General features: G+C 37.6%; 1 protein-coding gene across 1 annotated transcript in view; it reads right to left on the reverse strand.

Moving 5' to 3' along the window:
- LOC134669645 (uncharacterized) overlaps nt 1–17,449 on the reverse strand; it is a 51,559-nt gene extending 34,110 nt beyond the window's left edge. The window contains exon 1 of the mRNA XM_063527316.1: nt 16,796–17,449. Within this exon, the coding sequence (XP_063383386.1) occupies nt 16,796–17,337 (542 nt within the window). The 5' untranslated portion in view covers nt 17,338–17,449. The remainder of the gene's footprint in view (nt 1–16,795) is intronic.

Genomic DNA, 17,449 nt, shown 5'->3' on the forward strand with positions numbered 1-17,449 from the left:
CAAAATCACAACAACATACTTATATAAATGCATACTTTAAACGACATAGACTACTAAAAATGCTCAAATCATAACTCTCCCCGAAGACAGCAAAAAAATGCATACTTAAATATACACTGCTAAAAACTATATACTGCTAAAAATGCTAAAATCATAACTCTCCCCGAACAGCTAAAAAAATTAAGAATAAAAATGATATAAAAATATTTTTTAAACATTAGTGAGTTTTTTGACCGCCCCAAGCCTCTCCTCTCCCGATAGTGTGTATGTTTACTGTGCCCATGCTGGCGCGCCGCGCCGTATGCCGTACTCCACAGAACCGGTCTGAAATATTTGCGGCGACCTCGTGCGGCCCATTCAGACACACCCGGCTACAAGTTAGTGTATTTGAATACCTTTTGTTTTGATGGCAGCACATTTGACAGGTAGTTTAGAGTAACTTTTGGTCTCTGTAGCAGTCTAATTAATACTAGATTTTGTAGTATTTAATATCAATCAATCATCAAAAACACTGAACAATTATCGCCTTTGTCAGGACTTGATGCTGCTCACGGATGACTACAAATCACTACTACTACTAGTAACTACTAACTTGTAGTTGTACTACTATAAAACACTTTATTGTACAAAAATCAAATCAAAAACAGGATAAATAACATTCGACATTAGTACTAAGGCGAACTTATCCCTTTAAGGGATCACTTCCGGCTAACCAGTGGTTAGTTTTTGTTATCCGAATACCTTTTGCTTTGATGAAAGCAGATTTGATTTGACAGGAATTTGGAGAGAAGATAATTCCTGAGCAAATTCAGTTGGAAACTATGAAAGATAATTCCTGAGCAAATTCAGTTGGAAACTATGAAAACACTGAAAAATAATCAATTTGGTAAGGTTCGAATGTTTCGATACGCCTTACTAGGGTAAAATATGGCTTTCACGTAAAGAAAAAAACATAAATATGAATAAAGTGAAGAGTCTGGCCAAGTAATTTTGATTATGATTATTTCAAATTTCAGACGTTATTTATTATTATACCTACATTTATTGACGTGATAGTTTTATTAAGTGACAGTTGTCGCCATATTTAACGTTACGTTAACCGCAAGTGTCATAAAACTCAAAAAAGTTCTGTTAAAGTTAATGAACTAAGGATGTTTACATTGTTTACCATCTTAAATGGAGTAACTACAAGCATCTTATCTTGTTTAACTAACCTATATTACTACGAGTTGTGTGCGGCATATCTAATTCTGTAAGCTCTATTACTTAACCGTTATTCTTAACGTAACACTCGTAATGTTATCATCCTAAGAGATGAATTGGGATTTATTATCTGGCTGCCCATACTTTACTAGAGATATAGCACGAATAAACATAGTATGTAAATGTAACTAGTAACATACAAAATTCGTAAAGCCATCTTACATTTCTATTTTTTGTAAACGATTTTTTTACAATTTTTAAATAAGAATACTGAACCCTCTTTGACAATCGGTTCCAGACTTTTATATTTTGTAAATATACCTACATATTTACCTATATTCTGATCCTGTACCCAAGTAACACAACGTAGCTGAATATTGTTTGAATAATAGAGCATGCCGTACTTAATGCTGAATAAGGTAGCTGTATAACAGCTGAATAAGCGTTATACAGACGTTATACAGAAGGTTTGGGCGCAAAGTGGGCAGTGCCCACGCCGCTTATTTCTGAATAACAGTAATGTAATAGCTATATAAGTGTGTGCCCACACATTGAATCGCTGAATAACACTTGTATAGAGGCTGTAAAAAGCTTATATACCGCTTTTAAACCAAAGTTATCCAGCTTTGTACACAATGAATCAGTTATTCACACGTTATGAAGCTTTTGGTTCCAAAGTGCATTTTTACAAAAAATATATTCAGATATTTGTGTTAAATCAATGATTTGTCTTCCATTTTAATTTGTGAACTCGTGTCAAAGTGTAGTTTCTGCAGTGAAAACTTACAAAATAAGGAGGACATCACCCATATATTTATTTGATGTTTACATAACTTCAATTTCATTGCGCATGCGACTTTACTGTTAATATATATATGCATTTTATTTAAAATTTTAAAGCGCCGCGTAAATAATGCACCGTTTCAAAAGTAAATATAGAAAATTTACTACTCCACATTTAAATTTGTAATTTTTCTGCGGTGTTTAGATGTTTTAGTGATAGAAAATGTACTTTAACAAGTTATGCTACGATAAAACTAGTTTTATAAATGAATAAAATGGGTTTTTCAGTTCATTTTCAATTCCTATATAATTGTAGAGGTTAGAAAGTGAGCAACCGTAATGGCGTCCGACTGTGCTGAATATAAGCTGCTGCCACAGCTATTATTGTGCTAATTTCTGAATAAGCATTCACATTATTCGCGTTACTAAGCAACATGTTAGATAATAATGGTCTTAACACAACAAGTTTTGAATAACATCAGTATAATAGTAATTGTTTTCTCAATCTTAAAGCCTATTAGGGTTCTATACACAAATAGTAAAAACCACATAGATCCTCACTACTTTGATGATAAAACATTATAGGTATGTAACACGGGCAATATTCAATCCTACTTCCCACTAATATTATAAACGCGATATAATATATAAGTTATATGATACATCTGGGGGCACGGCAGTTTACACAGTTATTTTTTCCGTTATCAGTTCCGACAAATATGTAGTAGGTAAAGGTAACGCAAAGATGTACGACGTGAGTACGAAGATGTATATAGTATGAGTATGGTATGGTTACGAGTATGGTATGAATATGAATATGGTATAGGTGCGAAGGTGAGGGTATATCATTCATTCATTCATATTAGTAGCGGGTATCACGGGTATGAGTACAATTAAGTATAGTTTGATATGGGCAGTATTGTTTAGGTATGAGTACGAGTACAGTGTGGGATGGGTATGAGTAGACCCACTTGAAAACTAAAAAAAGTCTGTTCAAAATCGACAGGAGAATCGATTTCGCTATGAGGGTGTTCGACTCATTTCTATGTTCGAAATGAGTGCGCGTGCAAGTCAGTGGAATGATTAAATTGTTTTAAAATAATAAACAAGTACGATTATGACCGTTTCTGTTTCTTAAATCCAATTTGTTTACTCCGAAATCATGCAATGTTACTATCCGGTATCCGGCCGAATAGAGGGTCACTATCCGGTATCCGGCCGGATAGTAAAATAGTGGCCGGATAGGCCGGATAGTAACCGGATATCCGGTGCATCTCTAATTAAAAGAACAATGCATCTTGTGTAAAATAACCAATCGAAGAGAATTGTTAAGAAAACTAAACCTCGATTTTTTAAATAATGGTTGGATTAAAGAATATGCGTATTTATTCTTGATGCGTTCAAAATAAAATAAAAACACGCTCAAGCTCAAAGCAATCAGACTCAAGTAGCACTGTTGACCGTGTATAAAGCTACGGAACCCTCTCCACTGCGCACTTGTTGATACTAAGCAATAGTTTGAATAGCGCTTCTCATTGCGTTCATTTTGCAGCTTTTAGCAAGAAAATATAGTATATGTGTACTAAAATCGCTATAACTTAAGTATAAGTGTTGTTTTAGTATTTATTATTCAGACGTTATGTCAATAAAAGCCATAATTAACCCATATATGCAGCTACTGAATAACAAATAATATGTGGATTTTATTACAGCTTCCAGTAATATCGTCCACCTTTATTCAAAAACTAACGTTAAAACAGAAACTGCAACCGCTTTTATACAGTTGAAAGTCTTCACCGACGCTTCTTTTCAGCATTTAGTAGCCACTATCACATTTTTCTTAATATTGTCTGCTTAAAATCATACAACACAGAATATATACAGCTAATTGCTGCTAATGCTGCTATTATGCAGCTTTTAGTAACCACAAATGCTTTAAGCTGAATAATGTCTGAGTAACTGTGTAAGAAATAAGTATTATTCAGCTTTAATATGCAAAACCGATACTATGCAAAATTTATTCAGCATTTATTGGTATAAAGGCCCCACTAGGCCCACATATTTTCTTATTCCGAATTTAGTAATTTCCACCGCATATACACAAAATTTATGCAATCTTAATTTGAATAAGATGATAATTTTACTCTATTATCCTGCTTGTGTGTTACTTGGGGTACTGTACCTGTCTGTACAGGTACATGTTAGTTTTTTTAAAAGCACTTTAACCAAAAAGCTTTAACGTGGCCGCATTCTTTGAAAACCTAAGTAGGTGAGTTGGGCCATACACGTTAAATAAGTACTCACATTTTTAACAAAAAAGATCGTAAAATCGGATCTAAATGCGATATCAGCTCTTTACTTTTGTAAAAAAACATATTTTTAACGTGTATTATTTTTTATCCACGCTTCGACAAGGTATTTTTGTTACCGCTTAAAAGTCACCCTGTATGTCACTAGTGAGATTGACAGCATAAAACACGAATCTTCAATTACAGAAGGGCAATCCAAAGACACGATTTTTTATGCTTTTTATAAATAATACAAGTAAAAACGACTTAAAAAATACATTCTCACGGTCAGAGAATGAAGGAAGGGACAAAAGATGAGTTATCAAAGAAGCTGGCGGGAAGTGTTTACCGATTTGATTTAGATTAAAGGTGACGATAAATGAGTATATGCGTTTTATGAGGATAACATGTTTATTAAATAAAATAAAAAAAATATATACGCGTGACTTGAGAACCTCCTCCGTTTTTTTCGTCGGTTAAAAAACTAGATTTTTAACATTCTAAATTGACACTACGTGACTCCTCTATATATAGCTAGTTGTGTGCCATGTGGCGAAGCATACTAAAAAGATGCTAAAGATACTAAAGTACGTAGCCTAAACAATTCCCCGTTTGCATAAAAGTCCCTCGCTCTGATCCACCCGGTATACGAGTAGGTATATGTTGTTATTTTATAATGTAGGTATATATTGTTATTTTATAATGTATATAGGTATATGCAATCAAATCAGCCATACATATAACCAGATTGGTTGAAATCTTGATATTATAACGTGCGAGTATCCATTATTGAACATGACTCTTTTTTATGCCAAATCAGCAACTTACTATAATGATTTACATTAACAAACCTATAATTAAATACCGATCAAATAACACACTGAAGTTCCCACGCGCATGCGTCAAACAATTGCTCAATTTCGTTACATTTAAGATCGACTGCACGCTACAATTAAATATGAGATATCATATTTTAATTACAATAATTAGGTACAAGACTGAAGCGTATCGGATTTTAGAAGAAATTAACATAAAAAATACACGTAGAATATTATATATAAGTTACAAATATTATTATTCGTTTCTTGTGGCTATAAGAACTGTTAGATTTGATCTCAACAAGAAGTTAATTAAAAGAAATAAATTATTTAATTCGGCAACATGGGCAATAAATTAAGATATTATTATGAAGATTTCATTAGAAAAAAATATGATTTTAAAAGATAAGTTTCGCATTCAAAGCTTGTATAGGTATTGTACTAGATAATCTAGAGAAATAAAATAACACATTATATGTAAAACATCTAATTAAACAAGTAAAATAAAATGTTACGAGAAACGAGATCTATAAAAAATATTATAAAATTGAATTGAGCGTTTCCTACCCAAAATATGGAATCTAGAAACTGACTTTAGATTTTTAATTTATCTGTAAAAATATTTTAAATGCTTTAACAATTAAAACCTACATTTGTCAATTTGTAAACTACACTGCCATTCTCTACTCTACTGTTTCTACTGATTCATAATAATTGAAATTGAAACGTTGCATTTTATAAACATTCCGTTACTCTCCGAATTAAAAAAAAAAACAACTGGTTTGTTCGGATGTGAGTTTTTTTAGCAGGTAGTTTAGATTATGAGATGAAAAAGAAATGGGAACGGACAGTATGAATTTATTTTGTTAAAATTAGAATAATAACGGAAAGGAGCCAACGAACGGCACCTTGCGTTTGATTGAGCATTTGTGGATTTATAATACATATTTAAGTAAGTAAGTAAGTAAATGTGACGTCCCACGGGTAAAGGTACCTTATGGCGGTTGGCGCTTACGCTATTATTAACGCCGCTCCAATACTATTGCGGCGCTATTGCGACGTAAGCGCCAGCCGCCATAAGGTACCTTTTGCCGTGGAACGTCACAAATATTCTTTATTGCACCAATAATCATACATCTTACATATTATTATTTATTTTTATTTTTATTGTAATGAGGTGTGCAATAAAGAGTATTTGTAGTGTATTGTATTTCCACCTATATTTTTAACTTTGTAGATAAGGGGCTATTCATAAATTACGTCATTTCAAATTAGGAGGGGGGGTCTGGACATCGGAAGACGGTAGCATGAAGTAGGAGGAAATGGGGTCATTTGAAGCATGATTTTTGGATGATTATAGGGGGGGACGAAAATCTTCAAAAATCGATGACGTAATTTATGGACAGCCCCTAACGGCATACAAAATAAGAATATACCTACATACGTTTCGCCTCAGACTTTGTTTTTTTATGTCCGATTGTCCATTTCCCTAAAGTTTTCCTAGGGAAAAACAAAAATCGAAATTTCGTTTTGTACATCTCTATCGCTCTTGCATATCATTGAGCGTGTCATTGTAGGCGTGAAAGGATTATCAAATTTAATGTTCAATCATCATTGAAAATTTGAATTTCGCGCCCATAAAATAGATCTATTAGGCTATATTATCTGTGCTTCTATTTATCAAAACTATAATGAACCTGTGAGGTTTTATTTTATTTAGAATATATCTCATTAAGATCTAAAATCCGTACAAAAAGTTTTCATACCCTTTTATATCTCCAGTCTCATTGGTCCTTCGATCCAGACTTTGTATTCTAGTGCTATAATTGAACATTATCTAGCCAGGCTTAGAAACTGGAAACCTGTTCCCTAGTCTATGCAAGTTATGGCAGCGGACGCCAGGTGCCCAGAAAAACTAGTCAACTTGGAGACTAGTTCGTTAAAATCTAGATTCTGCGATAGCATTAGCAGATGTGTAGACACATTCGTACCTATGTAACAGAGTGAGATGCAACCTTGTTGTATCTTATATATATTTTAGGTACCTATAGGTATACTTACTTCTTTAGGTACTTAATAGTAATTATAATAGGCCTTTATTATCCGTGTCAGATGTTTCAAGCAGCATCCTGGTTACGACATTTGCGTTCGTGGCTGTAAAGCCCTATACGAGAGAGGATACCTACGCGTTGAGTTTTATCCAGCAATTAAGTAAAAACCAGGCAAGTGCGAGTCGGACTCGCGCACGAAGGGTTCCGTACTATAATAAAAAAAAACTGAAAAAAATGCAAAAAAAAACGGTCACCCATCCAAGTACTGACCACGCCCGACGTTGCTTAACTTTGGTCAAAAATCACGTTTGTTGTATGGGAGCCCCATTTAAATCTTTATTTTATTCTGTTTTTAGTACCTATTTGTTGTTATAGCGGCAACAGAAATACATCATCTGTGAAAATTTCAACTGTCTAGCTATCACGGTTCGTGAGATACAGCCTGGTGACAGACAGACGGACGGACGGACAGCGAAGTCTTAGTAATAGGATCCCGTTTTACCTTTTGGGTACGGAACCCTAAAAATAACACTCTGTATTTGATGATGGCCTGATTTACCAATTACAGTGATACCTAACAGTATTCTGTAGCCTACGAAGGGTGCCTACGGTATTTTTTTTTAATTTACTGTACAGTTATGAATGCCAGTATGTATTCTGTCAACATTTCGTTAATCAAGTTTTTTGACTTAGCTATCTGACCTTTTCTTTACAAAAAATACTAAAACGTCTATAACAAAGTAAGTACTTACACACTAAAATTCTCATCTATACTTTTGAATAAGGTAGTCCGACACTTTACCCATTAATTTGTTGGAAACAATTTGAGCCCTATTCAATGCATATCACGTACTTGTATGTGAAGTAATGTATTTGATGCTTTGCCGAGACGGGTGTCAGTAACCTTGCCTTATGCAACTGCTCTGCAGAGCCAGTTTTTTCCCACAGGTGACCGGCTCTTAGGGTTTGTCAGGCTTGATATATGCTTTGGGCCTGTTTTTAGTTTTTTATATGCCATTTGTGAACTACAGACTATGCTAGTACTAGTAGATAGATCTTCTCCAATATACTTACAATTTTTTTATGCTCATTAGAAAAACAAGTTACGACTTACAAAATAATAGCAACCGGCGTGTTAAAAACGACACTGACATTATAACCTTTCAAATTATCTGGTTTGAGATTTGCATAAGCTCTTTATTTCAAGGTCGGTTACTCACTTGTATGCGGAAGAAATTAAATCATTTAATTAATATTTAGATAATACTTATTACTTGTCTTTATAATACATTCATTCTTATTTATACCTACTTAACTGTTTTGAAATCGAAATCATTTAGGATAATAATTGAGATTCAAAGGTTTTATTTTGGCAACACGAAAGTTCCTTTTCTGATTCAAAATAAAATCATTACCTCGCCTACCTGTTAACAACTTGACATTACTTTTTTTTTTGTTAGCCTATTAGGCCCCATTCGCACGACAGCTTAAAAAGCGTTGCGTTAAAACCCGACGTTGGCGCTTATTTACCGTTTCCAATATATTTGTGTTCATATGAACGCTTAAAAATCACTTGTGAGTCGTACTGCCACGTACGCATCTCAGCAAAGCCATACTTTATTTGCTATTACAACGTATTATTTGAATATAGCTTGAATATTCCAGGAATTTGTAAGCATAAGTTGACATTTTTAAGGTGAAACTAATAATAATCTTGACGATTGACACCAAAAATTGACACTTGACAGCCAACTGACAGCAGCGCCGGCGCTTTTTTAACGCTTGTGAGAACAGATACACGGAGTTCCGTATGCTCTATTCAATTTGACGCCAACGCTCAACGCCGAAAACCGAACAGTGCTCGATAAAAAAGCGCCGCGCTTAAAAACCGCCTTCGTGTGAATTACATACATGGTTATCCATTTGCGTCATTCAAACGCTTTTTTAACGCGCGTTGAAAAAGCTGCCGTGCGAACGGGGCCTTAAGGTGTCCCACTGCTGGGCAAAGGCCTCTCCCCTTGTCTTCCACGACTCCCGACATAGCGCCTGCTCTGGCCAGTTACTGAGAAAGGCGTCTAGGTCATCCCGCCATCTCCGTCTGGGCCTTCCGCGTCCGCGCTCTCCTTCTGGCATCCACTGACATTACTTATGAAAGGTTTTTAAATGACACGCTTTTTATTAATTTACTTACATATTTCAAAATCTCAGAAAAAATATTTCATAAGTTTACTTAAAATAGTAGGTAATGCAGTTACTTCGCGTTTATTTATTTATTTAATGATTTAATCTTTATTGCACATAGGAAAAACACATTGTATAAAAGCCGAACTTAATGCCATAAGGCATTCTCTACCAGTCAAACTTATTTATGTATCCAGCCAATTTTAAACGCAATTAGGTACTTATCAATCAGACATCGTAACTTTTACCACAGAATAAATTATAGTACTAGGTACAGAAGACTCACTCTCTAACAAAACGCGTCTGTCGCGATCAGCACAGATATGGCCGCTAGGTGGCGACAGCGCCACGCGCGGCTTTTGGCAAACCCCAAAATTGGGGTCGAACGGATGGACTTTTAGTTACCTGTAGCAAAGCAACGAAATCGCGGAGTGAGCCACGCCTGCTTTTACAGCATTTTTGGTGCAGCGGAGTGGTGTTAACGGAATTGGTATAGATAATTCCAACTGTAATGGTAAAATTAAGGTTAATATTAACGTAATTAATGCTAATTAATAATTAGAGTTGAAATTGTTTATATCGATTCCGTTAACACCACTCCGCTGCACCAAAAATGCTGTAATAGTTACGATCATTGCTTATCTTATCATTATCACTAATGAAATCGTCCCATCATCTCCACCATATCAAGAGTTATTTTCATTCTTAAGTCTGTTTTTTTTACTATAAAAAATAATTACACAGCATTACATACTACTAAGGCACTGCAAACTACAACAAAAAAACTGGTCAAGTGCGAGTCGGACTCGCGTTTCAAGGGTTCCGTACATCACACAATTTTCAAAAAAAATTTTTGTACGTGTAACGTGACGTGAGTGAAACGCCTTGAAAAACCCGAATGAGTCAATCAAGTTTTCAACACATGTAACATGAAGTTTTCTGGCGTGGTGGCTTATATCTCTGCTAATATAAATAAATAATAAATAAATAAATAAATGCGAAGACTGAAGACCGAGCTCCGCGTAGGGCTGAAACTCGGAGCGTCCAATGGGTCGCGCTTCCTACAACTTCCGTTTCAAAAGCGAAGGCCGAAGAGAGATAATACCTACAGGGTGGTCAAAAAATAAGTACATTCCCGTAACCAGGGAGGTATTGGGATTATACCTACCTACTGAGCAACATTTACTATGGGACCCGAAATCGCGAAAAGAAATGTATCCTCCAATAGAAAACGAACCAGTCAAAACGTATTTATGAAACAGCCAAATTTTTCCTTGCGATTTCGGGGTTGCACGTCGGCAACGGAAATACACTTAGTTTATTTTTTGGCCACCATGTATAGTGCTTTTTAAAACACGTGACAATACCTAGTAACCTAATCAATCAGTACTACAAGTAACATTGCGGCTGTGTGCCAGATACAGCTTAGTCGCATTTTTTATCTTAAGTCCGACTCACGCTTGAAGCTAAAGGCACGTCTCTTCGGGACGCTTCGGGTCTTCGGCCTTATGCGGATTTCGGCCTAGGGCCTTCGCAATAGCTGTCTAGAACTCTAATACATCACATTTCACTTAAACCATTGCGGCTGTGTCCCTAAAACACCTAAACCGCATTTTTGTTCTTAAATCCGACTCACGCTTGACTCTAGATTTCTAATAGGTTTTCCTGTCATCTTTAGGAAAAGGACTATTTTGTGTATTTTTTTCAGAGTTTTAGACTTAGTAGTTTCGGAGATAGAGGGGGGGGAATGGTCATTTTTTGTCTATTTTCTTGAATAACTTCTAGAATTTTTATCGTAAATTTATAAAAAAAATATATTTGAGATTCTCACAATGAGCTCTTTCGTTTGATATGTAACACGACATAGTTTGCAAAACTTTGATTTTTAATTTTATGGTTTACCCCCCAAAAGTAGCCCCTATGTTTAAAATTCATTTGTTGACGTTACATATCCGTCTTTGGGTCACGGACTTACATATGTGTACCAAATTTCAACTAAATTGGTCTAGTAGTTTCGGAGCAAATTGGCTGTGACAGACGGACGGACAGACAGACGCACGAGTGATCCTATAAGGGTTCCGTTTTTTCCTTTTGAGGTACGGAACCCTAAAAAACACTTGATTTGGGTGACGCGCGCACCACGACTTTTTGTCGCGCGATAATTTAGTCGCAGATATGTAACGTATGTGTTTATATGGCAGTGCGCGCATATGCGACAAAAAAATCGCAGCGATTTTAAAATTGTGTATTGTCACATTTTTCCGCGACTGCTCGCGACGCGATTGTCGCAAAGTGAATTGCAGCATACGGAGTTGTCTGGCTCCGCGTGCACTGCGATAAGGGGCCGTTCAAGTATTACGTAAGCACTATGGGGGGGCGGGGGGGGGGGGTCTTTGTTTTGCTTATTTTGGATGACATGGGGGGTAGGGGAGTCTAGATGATGATTACGTCATCGGTAGTTATTTACTTTTGTACACGAATGGCAACCCTCACATTGTCTATGCTTGAAAACGAAACGCATTTTCGGGGATTCCCGCAAATAATGCATACGTTCAGGCACTCGCTTTAGAACCGAGTAGGGGAATTACCGCGCGCTATTCACTTGTCTAAATTTGCTCTGTCAGTGTATTGTTTCGTTTGGATACTATAGCGAGTAGGCGTATTGTAAGCATAGCAAAGCAAGTTAACATTTGTGTTACCGTTAATTCCATTACCCAAAGTTTAACGTTTAAATAAGATGTCGTTTCAAATAGACAAATCCAAGTTATACCTACCAACAATTGTTTGAAAGTTTTAAAAAATCTCATACAAGTACGAAAGTACGAAATGTACAAAAGTTAGTTAACGAAATGTGGCGAAATTATAAATTACAAGCAAAGTCCGACAAGGAACTAGATATTATTGTATCTAAGGGAAAAAATATACAAAATATAGAAAAATTAATGAATGAAAAATATATACTTAATATAGAAAAATTATAATTATAATATAAAAAAATACATTTATAATTTAAAAAAGTTTACGTATGCATGGGGGGAGGGGGTAAGAGCTTTGCTTACTTTTGCTGACAAGGGGGATGGGGGGTAAATAATTGTAATAAATCTGCTTACGTAATATTTGAATGGCCCCTAATAAAATCGCACCCCGGATCTCAGTCGGCATTTGGCTCTTCAAGCGTCAACATATCGAAATCTGCTTCAGATGAGACGCTAGATGTTGACCGTTTAATTATGGAAATAGAAGGAGATCACCTTTGTGGTATAAATACTCAGTCATTGAAGACACGTTTCACGACAAGCGACTGGTACGAAATTCATGTTGAGAATAAACAAATCGTCGACTTTTTCATCGCAGTGCGCGCTGTGAATTTTCTGCGATATATTACAGCGCGATTCTAAAATCGTGTCGCAAAAATTAAAATCGTGGTGCGCGCTTGGCCTAACAGCGAGGATCCGTCGCGTCGTCTGGCTCGGCATAGGATTTGGCAGTTTGCCCCAAAACTGCCGGAACACTAAATGTAAATATCACTACCACTGATACAAGCGAAGGCACAGCACACCCCAAGAATATATCTATGTAGAAATAATGCATCATATCCGGTTTATGTATACATCGGCAACCCCTTAATATTTTCGGAGGGATGTTAACAAAACATTCAGTGACCAGTCATGTTGTTTAGTCGAAATTGCTAGTTGCCAAGTAACCGTTTTGGCTAGTTAAGTATACCTACCCTTATCGACATCCGGAATATTGCGGGTCACTTCTGGATGAGATTAGCTCAGGACCGAGAAAAGTGGCTCCCAGAGCTGCAAAAGTGCATACCTACTTAAGATTGGAATTCTTTCATAAAAAGTTTTACAAACTACTTAGTTTATAACACTTGTTTTCATCTCTCGCTACAATGGAGTGTAAATCTAAATATATCCAGCCATTACAAAATAGATACACCTATTATAACTTAGTGTTCGGCGCGTTCCAGTGATCTTTAGAGTATGCGGTCACAGACTAGGGTTGCCAGATGGTTGGGATTTGGCGGGATTCTCCCGATTTTTAGCATGTGTTCCCGATTCCCGACAAAGTGTAAACTGTCCCGAAAAACAGCTTCACGTTATAAAACAATAATTTCAAGTTCCGAACTGTCGTCGAGCGAGCGAGCTGACGTAGGGCCAATAATGTAAAATATCGTTGTTTTAATACAATTACTTTAATCTGAATGTATTTTTTTTCCCAAGTCAAGTCCCAAAATCCCGAAAAATTGATATTGTTTTCCGATAATAGCGCCTTTCGATCTGGCAACCCTATCACAGACACACATACATAATACACAGTGCACAACACAGCAATGCGGAAATCTGTCCTTTTACTCGCTTTACAAGAGAATTGTTCTTACTATAACGAGTAGATAAATTACTAGCCGCGGAGAATTTACGATTATTATGAGTTGGGATAAATGTCACAGATGGGCGAATGTAAATTATGTAATAATACTACCTGCCTATACTGCCGTATTCGAACTTCAAGATATTCACAAGAGACGACACGTGCTAGATCCACTCTAGATACGTTATAGTGTAGATATCAACTAGTTCTCTTTTGCAGCGCAATTCGGGCAACCAATGTCACTTTTACGTTAGATAGAGTAAGATATCTGGATATCTATTAGATGTGAATTGGATCTCTAAGTCATATCCTGTGGAAATCGTTCAAGAGTATCTCCAGAATCGAGCAAATGTCAAATTTGACAGGTTAGATCTTAAACATATCGTTATCGTATCTTGGTGATGTCTAAAAGATATCTAATAGATGTCTATTTCAAAATCCGAATCGGGCCCATATACTATTAGCCAATTTTGTTACGGTTCTAAAATGTCAGAGTTTTATACATAGGTACATGAATCCACCACTTCAATGCAAAAACAATGTTTTCCTCCCCTGAAAGATACATAGTTTTTTGAAATGATAAATAAATAAAATTGTTGACTCACTTCACTAACCGTCTCGTTTCTATTAAGTGAGATAATAAGAACAGACCGTTAAACTCCTGCTTACGGCATAATTAACACAATCTTCGATAATAATTAGTTGTTACATTCCTACTAGATAAGTTAGTTACCAATGAGTTAAGCAAAGCTTTCAATTATGAAATTCCAATGGCACTTCAACGACCGGTTGTTGGTTTCGAATAAGAAGATGTCTCAACAGGTTCATAGCGTTCAAGCTCACTCCACACAGAGCTTGCAATGACAAAGTGTGGCAGTGTCACCATCGTTCTACTAACGTTGCAACAAATGGCGATTTTAGATAATGTCTGGCTAAGTAGGAGTAACAAATTCAATCGATCGATCAAATGCCACAATGGATCTCAAACCGCATATGATTTGTCAGTGATCTTTGGAGGGGCCACTAACTACTTAAATGGATTCCAAAGATAATCCTCCAAGGTAAGGGCCATCAAAGACATCTTAAAAAATGTAGATATGTAACACTCTACCTCTATTGACAATGACTTAAGTTCAAGATGACATGTACTGGGACCGCGTCGAGCAACCAGTACCTACGTTTACCTTACGGGTTGTTGTGTACTTATTGCTCGTGATATTGTAAAAAACATTAGATAAGCTTGTTTTCTGGTGCGATTTACCGCGTAACCGACCGTTTGATCCCGCACTTTTTTGCGTTTCCATTCAATAACCGTCATGACAGTGGCGGGACTTCCATACAAGCCCAAAAGCCGGGCTTGCCCTAAGGCAACTAATTGCCTTACCGAAATTACGTAGTGATAAGATCAATAAAGATTATTTTGAAAATCGCGCGCCAAACGAACCCGTATTATTAAATTCAAGCCACAGCGGCCTCGAACCGCGGCACGAGCGTGTTGCAAAATTATGCCGCGGCGTGGCGCCTCGTCCGCGCGAACTAAATCAGGCGGAGGATGTTCTAGCTATCCTGCTCGAACTCGCACTCGTTGGCTTGCAACCGTGCTTGCTTTTTCGTCCCGCTCTGGGCACTATCAGCCTACAAACCGTCAAAGAACGATGTAACTATTTGTTGGTATGTATAGCAATTTTATAAGACGATTTATGCTTGGATTTTGTGTGAAGTTAGCTGCATAAGTTCGCACAGCGCGCGTTCGCGTTTACTTCAAGTGTATTATTATTTAGTTGAGCCGAGTCAGTGGTCGAGTCGAAAGTAACGAAAGTTTGTTTAAGTGAATTTGATTAAATAGTGAATGTGAATTTGTTCATCGTTGTGGCGCTTAGTTTAATAAGTGTTAACAATGGATCAAGAAGTGGTTCCTTGTGACGGTTTGAAATGCGTCCACGTTTTAGTCAACCAAAACAAGGTAAAGTCTTTGACCTTTGTCGAAAAACGGGACCTAATTTCCGCGGCAAAACCAACACCCGACTTGTGTATTTCTCAGTCAAGTCAGTCGCGTAAGAGAAATTTCTGTAGGGCCGTCTACAAAACTCATTGGATTGTTGGTTGTTCCCATACAAATAAGATGTATTGCTGGTGTTGCATATTTTTTTCGAACGATATTAACGTTTGGAATACTTCTGGCTATAACGATTTAAATAATTTATCTGGAGCAATAAAGAGGCACATGAATTCCGGTAAACATATGTGTGCAGTGATTTCTTTTAGCAATTTTGGGAAACAAAGGATCGAGGCCTCTTTGTCGCGACAATTATCAGAAGAAATATCAAAACATAACATGCGTGTTGACAACAATCGTAGTGTTTTTCAGAGGTTAGTCGATATTGTGTGCCATTTAGCACAGCAAGAACTTCCTTTTAGAGGACACGATGAGTCAAACACTTCATTAAATAGGGGCAATTTTTTGGAACTTGTATCGTTGCTATCAAAATATGACGGCGTTCTAGAAAAACATGTTCAAAGCGACAAACCAAGCTCGAGCTATTTGTCTAACAAAATACAAAATGACATTATTCATTCCGTAGCAGACGTGCGCTATGATTAGCTCGCCTCGTCACGCTAGCAGATGCATTTGACCCCGAAGAGTGAAGATTGGACAGTTATTACGAAAACATATCTTTCGGCTTGCCCTACTCCAAAACCCTAGGCACGCTACTGCGTCATGAGCAACCGTTAAACACCTGCCGCAACCAGCGGAGGGAAACACCGATAACCCCAACCGTAGAAATAAAATTATAAACACAAAATGCCAAAAAAACTGCGTAAGAATCCGACTACAGTTACGTTTAATGAACTTTATTAATTAATACAAAATCCATAAAGCCGAAAAGCACCACGTTTATTTCGTACAGTTAGCCGTTGTGCAAGATAACCAGAATCGAGATAAGACTGTTTGCTCTTGGACGTCCCGCGGCAAGTCTGAACGTAATCTTTATACGCGTTAAAGTGCTGAACGTGAATATAACCAGTTTCGAAGCGTTCTTAACGGTTAAGGCGCCGCCGCTTGACGGATGATTGAATTTTGTGAACTCACCTTCCGTTGGGGGCCGATGGGGAGTGCACCAGCTTCACTGCGAACAGGAACTGAATAGCACACACGAGAAGACAGCACAGGTTCAGAGAGAGCGTCAACGCACACAGAGCTAACGTCACTTCGTACACAACAGCGAACTCTTCAGGAGCACTCGTGGCCGGCGCGGATATCTTCAGAAGGAACAGCAGTGCTAGTAGAGCTAACAGGAGACTGACGAGGCAGAGGAGTGCCAAAGAAGTGAGCGCTTCCTCGGTTGCCGCTCTAATGCTCCTCGATTTCCCGATCGTTGAAGTCCTTACTCCATTCACGTTTCCATTGGCTATCTTTGGCGGAGACGCGACAGGAACGGGAGACAGGACGGGCACGCTCGGATTCGGCTGCCCGCCCGGGCTGACGCTCCCCGAGGTGCCTCCAACGGAATGCTTGGAGGAATCCAAGGTGGAGACGTTGAGGGGTAAATGATGGTGCGGCCGCCGAGGCATGTTCTGATAGCGTTGGTCGGCATCGTTCGCCGCCGGCGGCCGCTGAGCATGCTTCAACATGTCGCGGTTAGGCCGCTGGCCATACCGCGGGCGTGTTCGCGGGCATAGCAACCGGCTCTGTGTGGCAGCGGGCGTGCGTCTCGCCGGCAGTCGCGAGCTTACTGAGCGGTCG

This window comes from Cydia fagiglandana, chromosome 12 (genome assembly GCF_963556715.1).
Source record: "Cydia fagiglandana chromosome 12, ilCydFagi1.1, whole genome shotgun sequence".
Classification (NCBI taxonomy): Eukaryota; Metazoa; Arthropoda; class Insecta; order Lepidoptera; family Tortricidae; genus Cydia; species Cydia fagiglandana.